This window comes from Lactuca sativa, chromosome 7 (assembly GCF_002870075.4).
Source record: "Lactuca sativa cultivar Salinas chromosome 7, Lsat_Salinas_v11, whole genome shotgun sequence".
Lineage (NCBI taxonomy): Eukaryota > Viridiplantae > Streptophyta > Magnoliopsida > Asterales > Asteraceae > Lactuca > Lactuca sativa.
The window spans coordinates 1799327-1820000 of record NC_056629.2 but is presented as its reverse complement, the minus strand read 5'-3'; the positions used below and the strand labels follow the sequence as shown (position 1 = coordinate 1820000).

Sequence of the window (20674 nt, the reverse complement as noted above, 5' to 3'; positions counted from 1 at the left end):
ACTATATAATCATATAAACATATAGTCTTACTAGCACATTAATTGATCACCAAGACCATAGCATACCATACAGTCATTGAGCCCCTCCCAGCATCGAGTCTCGCCCGGTAAGCATAAAAACACATACTGATAACTAGCATATAATGTACTCATCAGGCCCCGCCTGGCATCGGGCCTTGCCCGGTAAGCATACCATCACACAACACATGCAAGAGTCACGCATACATCTGGTTTATTGTAACGCGTCTATCACGGGATTGGAGCGATGTTGATGTAAAGGGGTTGTGTTATTGCTTACGCTTCGAGGCAGCTGAAGCCTCATGAGGCGAACTATTCGACGCATGATTTGGAGCTAGGGGCTGTGGTTTTCGCCCTAAAGATTTGATGACATTACCTCTATGGGGTCTGCTGTACTATTTATACGAATCACATGAGCCTGGGGTACTTGATGGATGAGCTGAATCTGAATATGAGGCAGCATCGATGGTTGGTTGTGTTGAAAGATTATGATTGTGAGATCCTTTACCATCCAGGGAAAGCCAATGTGGTGGCCGATGATCTTAGCCGCAAGGTGGTTGCGGCTCTGATCAGGGATATTTTTATGAGGATGACAGTGATTGCTCCGCTTTTGGAGCAGATTTGAGAGGCATAGATTGAGGCTATGAAGGAAGAGCACCAAAAGAGTGATCGCATAGTGGGTCACGTGGTTTCCTTTATGGTTAAGAACATCTTTTGTTGCCTAGATATGAAATTTAAATGTAAGTGATTAAGGGATTAAGCACTTAATAAGAGGGGTGGTAAGCAGCCGCATACGCTAGGCATACCGAGGGGTATGCTGCGCGCACGAGGTCAGCTCCCCGATCCTCGGTTAACTGCGAAGTATGCCCCACATACAAACTGAGTCAAACCAATTAACTTGGTTGACTTTGACCATAATTTTGACTAGGGTTTGACCTAAGGGTATTTTAGGTATTTGAATGGTAGTTTGAGTCTTGGTTACTATTATTCGTAAAGGTGACCAGCATTGCGGGTTTTAGAACAACATGCCAATTCAGTTTTATGTATGTCTGTGAGGTGAGTCTTTTTAACACCTTAAGTGGGTCGAAGGCACTAAGGCCAAGACATTGTATTGAATGAGTAAAATTGTATGCAGTTGTATGATTATGTATGATGTGATCGTATGATTTATGTATTGAGCTAGTGTGGGCTCGGAGTTATTATGGACTCGGGGTTGATACGGACCCGGGGGTTGATTCGGACCCGACACAACTACTTGCTGTTATTTTGGGTTGATAGGGACCCGGGGGTGATAAGTACCTGACACACCCACGTGTTGTTATATTATATGTATGTTGTATGTGGTATTTTGAAAAGCTCACTAAGCTTTATTCTTACATTTTATGTTTATGGTCTTAGGTATTTCCAGTTCAAAAGGGAAATGCCCGACATGCTGGCACAACATCCTCGCCATATGATTTTCGCGCTTGATATATTTGTACTATGATGTTTTGGAATAGTGAAATGGTTGATGGTTTTTGGTACAATCAATGAATCAAATTAATAGTTTTTAAATGAAAATTGTTAGTGCTGTTTTTTTGGGTAGTTAGATGTTGGTATCAGAGCCTTGGTTTGAGGGATTCAGGCATACTCTCGGGTGTGTCAGAACTCAAAATGAGGAAATGATAGTTTTCTTAAATAAAAATGAATTTAAACTTTTAAAAAGGATTTTATTTAAGAAGAAGGGTTGCGATGCATACGATCAACCGAGCTCAAGTAAGTGGTTCCCAAATTACCCATACTTATGTCTTATGATTCGTATGCTTGATATGAGAATTGTATGCTAGATTAGGGCTAAGGATACCTTCAGGAATTATATGATAGAATTTCCTGATTTACGTGATGCCTTATACCCTAGTGGAACTTGATGCTATGTATTACATGGAATTGATATCGGCTCAGTTATTCGCTAAGTGTATGCTTTCAAAGTTGTATACAATTAGGATTGTATACCCCTAGAATGATCAATTTGGCCTCATATCATGTTCCTTGTTTGGTTGTAGACTTAGGGTAGAATCCTCATTTGACAATCTATGTGATCCTATTTTGTGTATAACTTGCATACATAGGGCAACCAACAATGTTGATTGAGGTTCTTTGTATTGCGAGTAGTGGGAGTTGAGGATTCCTAGTAGAAGGATATGCATGTTGTATGGCAAGGGATTAGTTTATGGTTTTAGTGTGGTGACTTAATAAGGGGGTGATGAGCAGTCGTGTACGTTAAATTTTGGGTCTTGTACCCTATTTAAACACATTTATGGCCACATGTTGTGACATCCCCATCTTCACGACCAGAAAAGACCGATTTTGTTTATGCTTTGTTTAAAAATCAGAGTAACATTTTAAATAAAAGTGTTGCAGAATTTGTCCCAAAACAAAATATGATAAAGATTTATCAAAAGCATTTCCATAGAAATGTATTTCATTAAAAAGACTCGGGATGTCATGTTCGATATAGATCATAAGCATAAACAATACAACATAGGCCTTACTACATTATTCCGTATTTACAGGCCTAAAATCCCCTAATCTCTCATCCCAAAACATCACATCTATGCTCATGCGCCACTACCTGTAATACAAGAAACTGAGTGGGTCAGGCTTGGGAGCCTAGTGAGCACATAGGGTTTTCAACCCACAATAAATAAGTTTATTAACTTTATCAAACCAAACAAACCTGATTACCTGTTCCCGTTATCCTCACTTAGTGAGATGTGTGTGTTTATGTGTTTGGCCGAGAAGGAGAAAGAGGTGGGAAAAAAAGAGAGAAGATGATTTGACATGCATGGAAGTATGGGATTTTTAAGCTTGGTTGCATGTTAAATAATATGGAGGTGGCAATGCCACACAAATCCTCCATTTTCTCTTATTTTTAAACTTATGGGACAAAAATGGGCTTAAGGAAAGGAGTAGTGTAATAATTTGAGCCCATTCTTGTATTGTTCGAAAACATATAGCCCATAAGGAAAAGTTCTCAACCCATTGGGCCCTTAAGCGTATTCACGGCCCAATTTAGCATAAATGAATGGATTTGAGTCTATTAAAGTTATTTGGATTTGTTATGGTCCAATAAGGCCCATTAGGGTTAGAATGAATCATTCTAGGCCTAAATGGTCCAAAATATTATAGATTTGATGAATTGATGGTTTATTGGTCCCTTAGGCCCAATAAGAGAATCCTAGTCCATAATAGACTTGAGTCGGGATTTCTAGGGTTTCCAACCCTTACTTGCCCGTATGAAATGTATTTGAACAAGCATAGAGTGTAGTATTAACTTAGAGTACAAGTCTTACAATAGATGATGGTTCCATGAGAATAGAATTTTCCTAGCAAAAATGCCAGTTGTGACACTACTGGTATGGGGGAGTTTCACGCGTCTTGGGCTGAGGTGGCGCACCTCCCTACGCGTGAACACTGCCCCAAGGAAGGGTGGTTTGCGTGTGTCATGAGGCGAAAGACGGAGGCTTTGATTGGTCAATTCAATTTTGGAGTCGTTGGAGGCGGAAAAAAAAAGATCTTTACAAATTAGGAAGAATACACATTTTTCAACAATTGTCTCCTTTGGTCCCTTGATTTTGGATCAAAAGCAGAACAAAATCAACATTTTTCTTAATTTTTTTTTCAAAACTGATTTATAAAATTTACAAATTCCACCTTAGAGTTTTATATATTCCTATTATTATTATTATTATTATTATTATTATTATTATTATTATTATTATTATTATTTTGTATGTTTTTATTAATTAGGTTTTTTATTTAATTTAATCTAAAAAAATATATTGTGGAGTTGTGATCATTTCTAATGTCTAGTGGATTGGTGGTGAAACTAACGTGGCGCAGAGGTGTCAATATTTTTTCGGTGGATTGGTGTTGATGCCTATGTGGCATAGTAGGCTACGTGTGAACACCGCCCCAAAGATGGGTAAGTGTCTTGTGGCGCGATACCAGCTACGGAAGAAGACGAAGGCTCCGATTGGTGGAAGATTTGTTCGTGTCTATCTCTCTCTACAATCTCTCTCTTCTTCACCACTACTTTGTTGAACACGACTCTTTTATATGGGAAACAATAAGACTTTTATTAAGACACTTAAGGAGAACTTACACTTTGTGAGACTACTACACACTTTGCTTTCTTTGAGGCTTTCTTGGATACTTGGATGTTGGGATGGTTTGGAGCAAATGAGCTCCACACCTATTTATAGGTGTTTCCACCTCCTTATAGGAAGTTTCTAGATCTACATACATTCATGGCTATTCTAGAACTATCTACCATATTCTATGTCTATTACAAGCTTTTATATGTTTCTAGAATGTTCTATAATGTCCTAGATAAGTATAGACATTCTTGTGTCTTCCATAGTGTTCTAGAATGTTCCATAGCCTTCCAGGGTCTTCCATCTCGTTCTAGAGTATTCTAGAATCTTCCGGCATCTTCAACACTCCTCCATAGTATTCCATAATGTTCTAGAATCTTCCAGATCATTCTAGAACATGCTAACTTCTTCTAGACAATAACATGATTCTATTGGGCTAGTGATGACCTTCAATACTCCCCCTCAGCACTAGCCCCCATTCTTCGTATCATGTTGAGCTGACATCTAAAACCTTCACTTTTTCCTTTACTCAGCCCTTTGGTGAATAATTCCGCTATTTGTTTATCAGTCTTGATCTGTCGCATATTGAATTCTTCCTTGAGAACTTTTTCTCTTCCACATGCTTGGTTTTTTCTTAGTTGTTGCAGTCGTTGCTTCGTATATTGTTTTCGTAGTTGACAACGACATTCGTGGTTGCATTTTCTTGCAGCATAATATTGTTCCTGACTTCGTTGAACTGTCTTGTGTAGTTTCTTATGCCTCCCTTTGAGAAACTTGTAAGCATGTGAGTTGTCCCTTTTACAAGCCTTGGAAAATTCCCACAATATTAACATGTTATGACGTGATCCCTTATTGATCCGCTCATCTCGTTTAGATGTTGCTCTGTTGAGAAATTCTACTTTGCTCTTACGAATTAATGTGTTTTTCTTCTTTTTCGCCTTATCCAGTTTCTCCATCACATGTTCCATTTTTCGTCTAAGATGAGACTTTTTATGCAACTCTAGTGATGTCATGTTATTATTCTCCTTCGGAACATCCATCTTGCAATGAACGTCTTCCTCCTCCAAGGTTGTCATAAACTTTGTCTCGCTCTTCTTGAGACCTTTGTTGAGTTTCATAGTTGATAGCATTCGGGATCCAATCATATTTCTCTTCAAGGGTACAATGTGAATTATTGAACCCTTAGTGATACGCATGGTATCATCTCTCTCTCAAATGACCAGGGTCGTACGTTGTCTAGGAAATCCATTCCTAATACCATACGATAGTCATCCATATGCACCACTGTCAAGTCTATGGTGCCTTCCCATTCTGCTATCTTAAGAGGTACTCCATATGCAACACCAATGATAGGCTTGGATAAAGAGTTGACGACTTTCAACCGGCCTGGATTTTTGGTGTATTTGATGCCCAACTTCTTAGCTTCATCTTTAGCAAGGAAATTATGAGATGCACCTGTATCTACCAATGCCTTGGTGTATCCTCCATTTACCCTAGCATCCACGAACATTAGCCTTCCTCTTTTAGTCTTATTCTCTTCTATAGCACATAGTGCCTCAGCATCCCATTCATCCTCTACTTCCTTTTTGGAAGTTACTACATTGCTTTCCACAGACTTTTTCTTTGACCAACAATCCTTGGACATGTGGCCCCACTTTCCACAATTGTTGCAGTTGCCTTCGAACCTCCTCCCCCAAGAACTCCTATTGTCGATCTTTTGAGATCTCCATGGTTGTGAGGTTCCTAGTTGACTCTTTCCTTTGTCAGCATTTTTGTATGCTTCTTTAGAAGGTGGCTTGAAATTCCTCCGACTTTTACTTGTGTAGAGTGCTTCTTCTTCACTCTTCAGCGTGATGCCTCCCATTTGCTTAGCCATAGCTTCTTGGCTGGCCAACAAATTCTCAAACTCTACAAGTGATGGTTGAACGGGCCATCCTTGTACAACAGTAATAAAGCTTCTATATTCCGGCCTCAGTCCATGGATAATGATCCTCTTCATTCGAGCTTCTGCAATGACGGATTGCGGATCTAGTTCAGTGATCTCCCGACATATCGACTTGACCTTGTGGAAATATTGAGCAATCGTCATGTCACGTTGTGAGATTGATAATAGCTCGTTCTCCAAAAGTTGTAGTCTCGTATCATTCTTCTTTGAGAAAAGCGTCACAAACGTGTCCCAAGCTTCTTTCGGGGTGTTCTCATCCCGAATATGCTCCAACATCTCTTCTTCGATTGTGGTCTTCAAGGCAAATATTGCTTTGCCTGCTTTGATTTTCCATTTGCGCAAAGCACCATTAACGTCTTCTTCTGGTGGCGCAGTTTCGCTTCCACCAACAACCTCCCATAGATCTTGTCCTTGTAAGTAGGACTTCATACATGTTTCCCACGTTTTGTAGTTGTTGTTGTTGAGTTTCTTGATTCCTCCGACGACTTGGAGATCACCCATCGTGTTGGCAGTACCTCGGTAATACCAAACAAGCTAGTTTCGACACTAAACTTGTAGAGTCACAAACTACTCACGATACAACGAGAATCACTCGTTCTCACTATCAAGAAACCTTGCTCTGATACCAGATTGTTGAACACGACTCTTTTATATGGGAAACAATAAGACTTTTATTAAGACACTTAAGGAGAACTTACACTTTGTGAGACTACTACACACTTTGCTTTCTTTGAGGTTTTCTTGGATACTTGGATGTTGGGATGGTTTGGAGCAAATGAGCTCCACACCTATTTATAGGTGTTTCCACCTCCTTATAGGAAGTTTCTAGATCTACATACATTCATGGCTATTCTAGAACTATCTACCATATTCTATGTCTATTACAAGCTTTTATATGTTTCTAGAATGTTCTATAATGTCCTAGATAAGTATAGACATTCTTGTGTCTTCCATAGTGTTCTAGAATGTTCCATAGCCTTCCAGGGTCTTCCATCTCGTTCTAGAGTATTCTAGAATCTTCCGGCATCTTCAACACTCCTCCATAGTATTCCATAATGTTCTAGAATCTTCCAGATCATTCTAGAACATGCTAACTTCTTCTAGACAATAACATGATTCTATTGGGCTAGTGATGACCTTCAATACTCCCCTACTTCACTAGTGCACACCATTTCCACAACCAAGTAGGTTGGTTGTGAGATGGTTAAAATAATGACGTGACATATTTTCATCCCCTTCTCACGCCTGATACACCTCTTAGCCTAATGTTAATTATCTTCTAAAATAAACATACTTTGACTTACTTCCTGAATAAAACTATACCCGTCCTCCTCTGCCATCTGAAAACCCTTCATCATCTTCCTTTAGCTTTGCAAGTCCACAGCCACTATTATGTATTCGAATACAGCACCACGTCTAATATACGACGACCATTCTCATTACTCATTAGCCTAACAAATTTTCAATAAATAACTCGAAATATATTAAGCGTTTCTGTATTTTGTATTTTGTCGGAATTCGGAAATATTTTTTTTGTTAGCATCATAAATAGGTGAGTGATGTTGCTGGTAAAGAAGAAGCTTCCTGGACGGTAGGTTTGAACTCTGAAGTTATAAAAAGGTAAAAGATTATTTATCGATATAATAAACAATTTTTCTTACTTCACATATATGATACTTGTTAAGTAACTAGCACCACTCTAATACACGTGTAACATTGAATTTCGAAGCTCATTTAAATTGAAGAAGAAAATGTAGCCTTAAGGTGCAGGAGCTTAAATATTAACGAAAAAACATTTTAAAATTAAAAAAGACAGTTAAAAAGTCAACCATGCTCCCATGAGACCATGACCCTATACTTATTGAAATTTAAAACCTGTCAATGGCTTTTCCTGTAAATTGACACCCTCCACGTTTTGATTAAACTACAAGTTTAGTCCGTCGACTATTTGCCATTTGCCAACCTATAAGTACACTTCGTTGAGAACGTCTTTAACGTAAATTGGTTTATTTCATCATGTTTTTATTTTCGTTGTCGTTTTGGAGGCTAATGAGATCAATGATGCATTGATGTGGATGTGTATTAAATCAAAATAAAAATTAAATAAACTAATCATTGTAATTTAAATTTAGGCCATCCACCTACTTTGTAGCATAACATTCATTAATTCTCAATGGAAGATTTTTTTTTTTTTGCTCCGTTCGGATATAATTTTGAAAACGATGTAGACAAATTTGGGGGTTAAGATGAAGATCACGATTCTTTTTAATTTCTGTTTTGTAGCTGTTAAATTTAACGAACCAAAATCTATTTTAAATATAAATAAATAAATAAAAACTTCATGGACTAAGCAGCGTGTTGATATATAATCGAGGGACGAAATTGGCAGTAGTCCTGACAAAACAACAAGTGTGCAAAGAGTTCTTGAAATGGATAGATAACACCCCCAAAAATCACGAGGAAGAAAGCAAACAAAAAATATTTATATATAAAACAGAAAGAAAGTCAGAAATCAGAGCTTTTCAGTTATTCAATTTAAATGACTTCTGATTTCGGGAAATTATGAGAAGAATCTTCTGATGAATTTCTTCCTTTACTTGACTATTATTTAAGAATCATACATTGCTTTGTCTCAACCCCATCATCTTCTCCACTCTCTGCTTTCAAAGGTAACCTGCTAACTTCTACTCAAACTGCTAGACCTGCGGTTTTCATATTTACAATTTACCTCGAAAAGGTTAGATTTCATGCTCGCAAATGTTTGGTGCTAGGTTGATTACACAATTTTTGCATGCTTAGGTTTCTTTTCCAGGCTTCTTCCTAATGTTCATGTTCTACATCCTAGTTCTGTAAAAGGTTACGTTTTTATATGATGAAAGAGTTGGAATTCAGTGAATATGTTGTTGTACACTAAATGGTAATGAAAATTTATCTTAATTAATATTTTGACTTCCAAGGTCAAGGTGGGTTAGTTCTTTTCAATTTAATTTAGTGGAATTCACTTGGAATATTAATTTTGATATGTATATTGTTGAATATGTGAGTTTTGGGTTATTTTAATTTGTTGTAGGTTTAAGTTGAGATTGAGAATTTGAAGATTAATTAAAATATAATGGATGAGAAAGCGTTTCCTGCTTGGTCATGGTCTGTGGATGATTGCTTGAAAGCGTATAACGTAAAGCTTGAGAAAGGTTTGTGTTCATACGATGTAGAGAAGCAACGTGAAGTTCACGGGTGGAATGAGCTGAAAAAAGAGAAAGGGAAGCCAGTATGGGAGCTTGTGATTCAACAATTTGACGATATGCTTGTGAAGATCCTTGTTGTTGCCGCCTTCATTTCGTTCATGCTAGCATACTTTGAAGAAACAGATGAAAGCCAAGAATATTCAGGAGGAGGATATGTTGAACCTGTTGTGATCGTTTTAATCCTAATCCTAAATGCAATCGTGGGCGTTTGGCAAGAAACTAATGCCGAAAAAGCCCTGGAAGCTTTAAAGGAGATGCAATGCGAATCATGCAAGACTTTAAGAGACGGGTATTTGGTGCCCGACCTGCCCGCTAGAGAGCTTGTACCAGGAGATATTGTGGAGCTGCGAGTAGGGGATAAAGTCCCGGCAGACATGAGGGTGGCCGTTTTGAAAACTTCAACTTTAAGAGTGGAGCAGAGCTCTTTAACCGGTGAATCTGTTCCTGTTTTGAAAGGAAATCATACAATTAATGATGATGATTCATCATGTGATCTGCAGGCTAAAGATAACATGGTTTTCGGTGGGACAACGATTGTGAACGGGAGCTGTACATGCATTGTTGTCAACACCGGGATGAGGTCGGAGATCGGGGAGATACAGAAACAAATACATGAAGCCTCCATGGAAGAATCCGAGACCCCATTGAAGAAAAAGCTTGATGAATTTGGGAACAGTCTCACAACCGTGATCGGGGCTGTCTGTCTTGCTGTTTGGGTTATCAACTACAAGTATTTCCTGACGTGGGAGATGGCCGGCAGCTGGCCGACGGACATTCGCTTTTCATTCGACAAGTGCACGTATTATTTCAAAATATCCGTCGCCCTTGCAGTGGCTGCCATTCCGGAAGGTCTTCCTGCGGTTATCACCACCTGTTTGGCTCTGGGGACAAGAAAAATGGCTCAAAAGAAGGCGATTGTGAGGAAACTTGGTAGCGTGGAGACGTTAGGGTGCACGACTGTGATTTGTTCGGATAAAACAGGCACGTTAACCACCAATCAGATGTCTGTTTCTGAGATTTTCACGTTTGGAGGGAAAACAACAAACGCTCCTAGGATGTTTCATGTGGAAGGAACAACTTATGACCCAAAAGACGGGGGAATTGTGGATTGGAGTTGCTTCAATATGGATGCTAATCTACAAGCAGTTGCTGAAATATGTGCTGTCTGTAATGATGCGGGAATTTATTTTGATGGTCGTGTTTTCAGAGTAACGGGTCTGCCTACTGAAGCCGCTTTGAAGGTGTTGGTAGAGAAGATGGGGGTTCCCGATCCCGATGTCAAAGCAAGAAACAAGCAGATTATGGCAAACTATCTCATCGATAACAATAGTGTTAAATTAGGCGAGTAATTATTAATTTAATTAATGTTATATGTTCTTTTTGCTAATACATACATATGGTTTAAATTATTAAATGCGTGTGTGTGTGTGTGTACGTAGGGTGCTGTGAATGGTGGATGAAAAGATCAAAGAGGGTTGGGACATTGGAGTTAGACCGTGTGCGCAAGTCGATGAGTGTTATTGTCCGCGAGCCAACAGGACAGAACCGGTTGCTTGTGAAGGTGATAATTAATAAGTATTATCTTGAAACATAAATGGATTGATTGATTTCAATTTTCAAGATTTTGCATAGTAATAATTGCAGGGTGCAGTGGAGAGTCTGGTGGAGCGGAGTTCAGCAGTTCAGCTTGCGAATGGGCGTGTTGTTCCAATGGACGAAGCTTCTCGGGAGGTATTGCTTTGGAGACATGCAGAGATGAGTGGCAAAGGATTACGGTGTTTGGGTTTGGCTTATAAGGATGATCTTGGTGACCTTTCCGATTACAATGGCCAACACCATCCTCATCATCCTAAGTTGCTGGACCCGGCTTGCTATTCTTCCATTGAAACCGACCTTATCTTTGTTGGGGTTGTTGGTCTAAGGGTAATTAATTAAGTCTTTATTCTGGATTCGATTCTATTTTTAAGTTTTAACGAATGGAATGAAATTAACATACATATATACATATATATTTAGGATCCACCTCGTGATGAGGTTGATTCTGCTATTGAAGAGTGCCGTGGAGCGGGAATAAAAGTGTTGGTGATAACCGGAGACTATAAGTCAACCGCAGAGGCGATTTGTAAAGAAATCGGTCTGTTTGATGAATTTGAGGATCTGAGAGGTAAGAGTTTTACAGGTAAAGACTTCATGGGGCTGTCTCCATTGCAACAGAGAGATATTTTGTCAAAGCCTGGCGGGAAGGTGTTCTCTCGTGCTGAGCCAAGGCACAAGCAAGAGATAGTGAGGATGCTTAAGGAGATGGGTGAAGTTGTGGCCATGACAGGAGATGGGGTCAATGATGCCCCTGCTTTGAAACTTGCTGATATTGGGATTGCCATGGGCATCACTGGAACAGAGGTATATTATTATTATTATTATTGTAGTGCTTACTACTTAATGTGACTTGGTCGTAAATAAATCAACCAACCAGGTTGCTAAAGAGGCTTCTGATATGGTTCTAGCCGATGATAACTTTAGTACCATAGTTTCGGCTGTTGGCGAGGGTCGATCCATATACAACAATATGAAAGCTTTTATCAGGTATTAATGTTTCTGATATGAAATGAAAGTTTTTGTTTATCATTTAGAAATTAGAATATAGATGTCAGATGATGATGTCTGTTTATTACTTACGTACTATATTGTCTTAGGTACATGATTTCATCGAATGTTGGGGAGGTTATATCGATTTTCTTGAGTGCCGCAGTGGGGATACCGGAATGCATGATCCCTGTGCAGCTTCTATGGGTGAACTTGGTTACGGATGGTCCGCCTGCCACTGCACTTGGTTTTAACCCGGCTGATGTTGATATCATGAGGAAACCACCTCGTAAATCTAGCGAGGCCCTGATAGATTCATGGGTTCTGTTTCGGTACTTGGTGATCGGGTGTTATGTTGGGATTGCAACTGTTGGTGTGTTTGTGGTATGGTACACGCAGGCGTCCTTCCTGGGTGTGGATCTGATAGGAGAGGACGGGCATACGCTTGTCTCGGTATCTCAGCTCACAAACTGGGGAGACTGTCCTTCTTGGCCCGATTTCTCAGTCGCACCATTTGCAGTCGCCAGCAACCGGGTCATGGCTTTCCCAAACCCCTGCGACTATTTCACCACCGGAAAACTCAAACCAATGACTCTCTCCCTCTCCGTCTTGGTGGCCATCGAGATGTTTAATTCCCTAAACGCCCTTTCCGAAGACAACAGTTTGCTAACAATGCCCCCTTGGAAGAACCCTTACCTCCTTGTTGCCATGCTCGTTTCCTTTGGTCTCCACTGTTTGATTCTTTATGTTCCTTTCCTGGCTCAGGTGTTTGGTGTCGTTCCATTGGGTTTCAACGAATGGCTTTTGGTCATCTGCTTTTCAGCTCCTGTCATCCTTATTGATGAACTGCTCAAGCTCCTTGCAAGGACTACAAAATCCACACAAATAAAACTAAAGACTGCTTAACTTACCTCCCCTCCCCTCCTTTCCTTCTTCTTTCTTTCTTTGCTCCCATAATCATAATGCTGCATCATCAGTTTGTAAACTTTTTAATTACAGCAAAAATAACCTGCTTGATGAAATCTTTTCATGTTTGTAATCTACCACATTTGCACTAGCAGCTTTTATATAAGATTCTACTTCTTCACCTCAACCATGCATCCATTCCATCCATAGTGTTCAAGTTTCAAAGAGTTTAGCAATGCCAATTTGATTTGCTATTATATATATCCTCAAGTTGACAAAAACCAAATAAAGAACTAATCAGTTTGATAGAAATTAAATAAATAAACATGCTTCAAATTAACCATGTTAATCTTTCAGTAGTTCATGAAGCAGAAGGTTTGAAGATGAATAAAACCAGTAACAAATATTTGTGTGTCAATCATATCACTATATGATGATTGCATTAAAGTCGTTTTTTTTCTTTAAACAGTGAGAATTTGACTTGTACAAGCTGAAAAAGCATGAGATTCTGTGCAAGGGGTGAACGGACAGCTGAAAGAAACTACCAAAAAAAAAAAAATTTTTTTGATACATTCCAGATAATAATCAAAACAATGATGAACCAGATCCTCCCTCCCAGGGAAGGAGAAAAAGTTTTCATTATTTATGTAAAGATTTAAAGAAAAAAAAACTAACCATCCACTGCTTCAATGCCATTTGAGAAAAACTTCAAGCAATTCTCTCAATCCTGCATGGTAATAGGAATTGAGCAGAAAATGCAATCCACCTATGGTTAGCCAACTGCCATGCCCCATACATAACTCAAAATTTGTCCAGATAAGATTCATGAAATGCTGGCCAGACAAACAAATCTTTTACCATCATCACTTTTACTGTAGGATTAAATCCCCATCACATTTAAGCTTCTAGAAAGTACTTGGAGTCAAAAGGTATGTTTCACAATCAAAACCCAAAAACAGTTCAACACAAGAAGCACAGCTTTACGTAATTTGAATTAAAACCTAATTAATCACATATGAAACTGATTTCTGATTGATTAATGCTTCCATCCGAAACACCAAATCGGTAAATTAGGTGGCGAAAATCCCAATGATTGTCAAACATAAAAGTGTCATTATGTATAAAACTAGTATTTGAGTCCGCGCTTTGCCGCAGGTCCTACATGTGTTTTTCATGTAGATATCATAGCTTAAAAAACACTAAAAGTTTAAAAAAAATAAACATTGAATGAATTATCAAAAGTTGAGAAGACTTAAAAATACTATTTTTTTAAGTTGATGGTTTTTAAATAATCAATAAAAATGTAACTTTAAATAGAAATAGTACAATTCCTGGTATATATAAAGTTGAAAAGAGTTTAGAAATTATTTTTGTAAATTGTATGATTTTTGAATAATCTATAAAAATATAGAGGGCATAACTGTAATAAAACAAAAAGGTTGTTGCGGCGGATCCAATCTGTTTTTAATTAAATTTAGCAATTGTGTTGATAAAAAGTAGATATATTTGTAATTGTTGGTAGAAAAATATATAAAATCCATACCATTGCATATACCGATCTTGCAACGTGTATTTATAAAAACATAGTTTTTCAGGATAAAAATTAAAAAAAAAAATTAAAGGGCTTCAAATGGCAAGTAAAAAAAGGTATCTATTGTAATATCATATGTATGATAAGGATAAAAAACCAAAAAAAAAAAAAAAGATTGCAAATGGCAAGTTAATTGGGTTGTAAGGGTAAAAAGTGAAAAAATGTTTATAAGTGGATGACTTATGAATAGAAGGTAAAACTGGAAGGGCAATTTATGTTACTTAATATCAAAACAATTCAAAGATTAAATTCTAACGCATCTAATTCTTGTACATGATGCATTATAGGTACCGCTTTTAGCTACATTGTTCATATCTCACAAACCAATGTTTACTTGTTGTATATATTTATAATGACATCTTAGACTTGTTATAACAAATTTCCCCAATCAATGAGGTAATTAGAAAAAACAAAAAACATCTATAGTTGAATCTCACCATGCACATGGATGTCATTTAGGCTTTTGCAGAAAGTGGGTAGACTTTGTAATTATTTTTACGGTTTGATCCAAAATATATTCTCTCATCAGGATCACCAAAACAAAGAGCAGCAGAGCAGCCCCCTGCCTTCTAAGGGAAAGAAAGGTAACTTTTGACATCGAGTAAAGAGTTGTCATATGTATAACCATGTAGCTAGGTGTAACATCCATAAATCCTTATGCCAAATTTAAAATTTTCAATCATAAATAAGAAAACCAAATAGCATTGCTTACAAAATGTTTTCAAATCATTATCCATCAGAGTGTCCGAAAATCATAACATAAGAATGATGAGCGGTACGGTCACGCCTTCGCCTTGCCATGATCTCATGAAGTACATGAAACAATAAACTGAAAACTGTAAGCCCGAGGGCTTAGTGAGCTACCCCCAAAATACCAATACCACACTGACAATACAATATCAGTAATAATCAATCAATCAACAGGCATACTGGGCCATCGGCCTGACTGGACTGCCCTACAGGGCCTCTATCTAGATCTATCCCGAGCCTTCGGCATGACTGGCCTGCCACGTGGGCCTACAGTCTCCTCGGACCGCTCATAGGGTATGTTGGCATTCAGCACAAAGCAGGACCGCCTCAACCCAACCAACAAGCAAATAACCATGTGCGCATAACTATCATATACAGGCATATATATAAACATCAAGCATATCTATCACTGGTCATCAATCATAGAATTCTCTCGTAACTAGAGTTCCCACCTAGCAGGTCACTAACATACCAATCCCTACAGATCATAAGAGCATATCATAATGTCTACCCTTATTCCGATTTAACGGATCATAGCCACATATAGCATACCATAACAATAGCAACTAAAGGACCATCCTTGGTGCCGTAGACCCTATCGATATAGTGAGGATAACTCACCTCGCAGATGTCGACTCGGAAGGTAAACTCTAACTCTCGGATCACTTGACACATGCTTCACCACCTATAGCACAATATACTCGTAAGTCCCTAACCTTGTAAGGTACACCATAACCTATTAGTCAAACCCCGATCAAAGTCAAAGTCCTCAGTCAAGGTCAACAGTCCATGTTGACCTTGACTCGCCGAGTACCCTCGACTACTCGTCGAGTTCCTTGAAGGACCTCCAACTCGTCGAGTCATCAGGGTGACTCGTCGAGTTTCTTCGATTCACGTTCAAACTTTAAGGCCACCCGTTGAGTTGAGTTCCCTCCTTGCAACTCGACGGATACACACGCATACATATCCTAGAGAAAACTCATCCGACTCGCCGAGTTGTTTTTTAACTCGTCGAGTCTTATGGCAATCTTCATCGGACTCGCCGAGTTGTTCATCAAACTCGTCGAGTTCACGACCATCTTCAAGTGACTCGCCGAGTCAACCTTGCGACTGGCCGAGTCCCTTTAGTCCTTTTTCCATACAAACCTAATTTGAGCCATGCAGCCGCTTCAAATCACAGATCCAAGCTTCTAGGGCATGCTTATCACGTAAAGTTGCAAACTTTACGTGCATGCATGGCTTTAAAGGCTCTAAATGCCAAATCTAAGCTCTTAATGGGGCTTCATGCACAAGAGGGACCTCCATCACGACCAAAACTGTAACTTTATGATTCTAGAATCCAAAGAGGGTCCAGATCTGAAGTTACAACTTCAGATCTAGCCCATAGCTCATCATACCAACTTGAAAATCCATAAAAAGCCCTAGAAACTCAACAAAAGGAAAAAGGGAAGTAAGGATGCCACTTTGATATCTCCAAAGGATGCTAGCTAAGGTAAATCCTGCTTCCCACGCCTTCCTTGCTTCAATTCCTTTGCACTCCTAGCTTTCTTCCTCCAAGATTCTTTTTCCAAGCTTCAAACACCACACAAAAGCGCGCACACACACATGTATAAGGACTCTCAGGACTCTCTAGAACTGTAAAGAGGCCCAAGGGAGGCTAAGTTCCCTTTAAATAGGGGTGCAACCCCGGGATTTAGGGTTTCATCTACCAACTCCTACTTGCCGAGTCCCAATATGGACTTGTCGAGTAGGTCACTTAACACGCGATCCCATCCCGCTGCTACTTGACGAGTAGGTCAACCAACTCGTCGAGGAGAGCTTAACCCAATAAATCTTATTTAAGCAATACCTGAGAGTCGGGGCGTTACACTAGGCTAGACATCTAATCTAATATGGCATCAAAAAGGCCTTCTCCTCTCCTATGTTACTAAAATTACTACCAAACTTGGTTACAAGAAGTTGCCAAACATCTGCATCAGTCACCTATCCACTTAACCTATCCATGTTAAGTACCTTCATCATCTGATAAAGATCTTAATTTAAAAGTTTAAAATGTTTAAGATAATTGTAGCCATAAGTTTTCTCATGTTCTGAAGTTTTGTCAAGATAATGAGTTTGTTAGTTGCAATAAAAACTATAATCTAAAAAACAGTTAAATTTTAAAGAACATGATGATATATAAACAATTACTTTTAATATTGTTAGTGTCATATTGTCATAATAAAAGAGATTCATGTTTTACAATAATGATAGTTAGTTTAAACGTGATCAAATACCTGCTACACAGTACAAGCTCTACAAAAAAAAGAAATTTTAAAATAATTTGGGTAATTCGGATAATTTGAGTATACCTGAAACCCAAAAAACGTACCCTTTATCCGACCTGAAAAAAAAACCGGGTTACCTGATTTACCCGATACCCGAAAAAATTGGGCGGGTAATTCGGGTATCGGGTATTTTTGACAGGGCTAATCTGAGTTACAATTACAAAACCCCCCAAATGCTTTAATTTGGTAAACACTGCTTCCCTAACATCTCTCCTCCAAAATCCTAACCCCTTCCCTTGCATTACCAACTTTACCAAACCCTTTGATTAACATGTTATATGTAACACATCCCTTCTCCACCATGTCATCCCACAACCTACCACCCTCAGACAACTCTCCCATCTTATACATACCAACAATCAAAGTATTATATGTCAAAACACTAGGAATTGAACTCCTTTCAAACTCATCAAACAACTTCCTCGCTTCCCGAATCTTCCCCGTTTTACACGACAATGTATAAATGTACTTGATATGGCATTATCAAGAGTGCAATTCTTCCTCAAAAGCTTCTTCCATAGATCACACACATCCTCAACCTTCCCATCTTCACATAACGCATTAATCAATCTACAACAAAGACCAAAAGTTGGCACATATTTCTTCTCAAACATATCATCTACCAAATTCAAGGCTTCACCAGTCTTGTTGTTTATACAAAAAACTTAGAAATTTTTGTAATGAGTTATCATACTGTACTTCTTTTGCTGATTAACATATAGTTTTGTGTCACACCCCCGAATCAGACGGCGGAAACGTCCGAGGGCTGTTGTGACTCAATTGAATACCATCACAGTGAATATACATGAAACATAACATCATTCATCACCATGCATTGAAATATTACAACTGGTAGTGTTTACATTTAGTACATTGTTTCAAAACATTACATTCCCCAAAAGTAGATTGTTCGATACTAGTTAAACAAACAACAAGACATCACTGAGTACATTTTTCCCTTCGATTTACCTGTTACCTGAGAATACAAGTATTTTGAAAAACGTCAACATATGAAATGTTGGTGAGTTCATAAGTAATGTTTGAAACATAATGTTTTGTATTAATTTGAAATACCACCAGAAAATCCGATATTTTCTGAAAAGATTATTGTAAGTACGAAAAAGTGTGAAGATCCGTAAGTATGCTTGTTTGTTTCTATAAATGTGAAAAATTGTTAGACTTGGTATGCATCTCGTAGGTGTATGTGTTGAAATCCCTAGGAAAACCCGATGTTTTCCTAATACTTTTAATTACGCGTTTTATATTTTGTTATACCGTTGCGACGTGTGTATTCGATGATTGGTGACATTGGATTAAGTATGGGTGGTGAGTTGTTATAATCACGCATTAAAGAAATGACTAGCTTACAACTATACAAACGAACCCTTAGGCGTCGTCTGTACTACTCACCTAATCCAACCACCCTGACTTTCCATAGCCCCACCACCTAGGAAGAAAAGAGGGTGCGAAGCCCCCGTTAATTCCATGAGTCGTTCAAGGCTATCGTGAATGCGAAAGGCCCTTGGCTCGACTCGCATTTGACTTCTCGACTTTACTAGCAGTGCCAAAGGACCGTTGGGGCCCAATAGCACAAAAGCTATTGAAAGTCCATTTACACGGTATTAGGTCGTATAAGACTCAATATCATGTAAGCGCGTTTCCTTCGGGCCTAAAGATCATGTCATTGGGCTAGCTAGGCCCAACAAGCACGATTTGAAACTTTTGGGCCCAAAGATGGTGTATCGACGTCTGGTGAATTCCCACGTGTGTGTTGACTTCTCGTAATTTCCGCGTGTGTATTGAAGTATCGTCGTGTATTGATTTTTGATTCGTTATTGATTCGAGACCGAATCAATTCGTTTGATAACGATTTTTGGTGTTGAAGGTGTATTATATTTCGCCGGTAGTCATGGTACTAGTATTTTATCATAAAGGATTTATTGTTTAAAACATTAGAATTTTTCTTTTTGAAGCCCTTTCTTGGATAAATTTACACTTTTAACCCTTTATATAAAAGAATTTCCATTTTAGTCCTTAAACCATCAATAGGTGAGGGTACTTTTGCTTCATTTGATCTTCGCGTTTCCACGTGAATTCTGGCCCACGCTTCGCGTTCCACCGTACTTTCACGATCGGGATGTGACTTTGCTTAGTATGCTTCACCTCCCTTTCCATTTTAGATCTTCGCGTTTCCACGTGAAGTTGGTTCTATTGATGCTTTCGTTAATAATGTTCTTTATTTTAAAGCATTACCTTGTGATGGTGTGTATGAAGCTGTATCTGTTGTAGATAAATTAGGAAATAATGTTTTGTGTATTGATTCTATTAATAATAATAACTTGGATAAAGCATCATTATGGCATTGTTTCCTTGGACATATAAGCAAGAAACGCATAGGCCAACTCCAAAAGGATGGAGTCTTGGAGTCATTTGACCTAAAGTCAGATGATAGTTGCGAATCATGCTTACTTGGAAAAATGACAAAGTCACCCTTCACAGGCTCGTGTGAGAGGGGTGAAGGTTTGTTGGATCTTGTACACACAGATGTGTGTGGACCATTCAAACATGCCACAAGGGATGTTAATCGTTATTATTTGACTTTTACTGATGATTACAGTAGATATGGATATATCTACCTAATCAAGCATAAGTCAAAGACTTTCGAGAAGTTTAAGGAATTTAAACAGGAAGTCGAGAATCAATTGGGCAGGAACATTAAGATGCTTCGATCCGATCGTGGTAGTTAGTATCTTAGTTCAGAGTTCCTCGAATATCTTAGGGAATGTGGGATTGTCTCACAATTGACACCTCCCAGGACACCACAGTTGAATGGTGTAGCTGAGAGGTGTAATCGAACCTTGTTAGATATGGTTCGTTCCATGATGAGTCGAGCTATGCTACCAATCTCATTCTGGGGGTATGCCTTAGAGACTGCCGCCCATATTCTTAATCTGGTCCCTACAAAGAAAATTGCCAAAACTCCTCACGAGATGTGGACTGGTAAAGTACCTAAACTAGACCACATCAAGATTTGGGGTTGCGAGGCGTTCGTGAGACGCGAGACTCATGATAAGCTCGAACCTCGAAGCGAGAGGTGTATTTTCATCGGCTACCCACAACAATCCTTTGGTTACCTCTTCTACAGACCTAGTGATAATGTGGTCTTTGTAGCA

General features: G+C 38.7%; 1 protein-coding gene across 1 annotated transcript; it reads left to right on the top strand.

Moving 5' to 3' along the window:
- The first annotated feature begins 8533 nt into the window (after window positions 1-8533).
- On the top strand, window positions 8534-13020 carry LOC111894643 (calcium-transporting ATPase, endoplasmic reticulum-type). The gene is made up of 7 exons (XM_023890736.2): window positions 8534-8768; window positions 9170-10685; window positions 10784-10905; window positions 10989-11267; window positions 11361-11744; window positions 11818-11927; window positions 12038-13020. The coding sequence occupies exons 2-7, from the start codon at window positions 9212-9214 to the stop codon at window positions 12831-12833; spliced, it is 3165 nt and encodes a 1054-aa protein (XP_023746504.1). The 5' UTR covers window positions 8534-8768; window positions 9170-9211; the 3' UTR covers window positions 12834-13020.
- The last annotated feature ends 7654 nt before the right edge of the window (window positions 13021-20674 follow it).

Bases quoted from the DNA above. Each gene is read 5' to 3' on its own strand.
- LOC111894643 (XM_023890736.2), top strand. From the start codon at position 9,212: ATGGATGAGAAAGCGTTTCCTGCTTGGTCATGGTCTGTGGATGATTGC. The intron at 10,686-10,783 runs GCGAGTAATTAT...GTGTGTACGTAG, and splicing joins TAACAATAGTGTTAAATTAG to GGTGCTGTGAATGGTGGATG. The intron at 11,928-12,037 runs GTATTAATGTTT...ATATTGTCTTAG, and splicing joins AATATGAAAGCTTTTATCAG to GTACATGATTTCATCGAATG.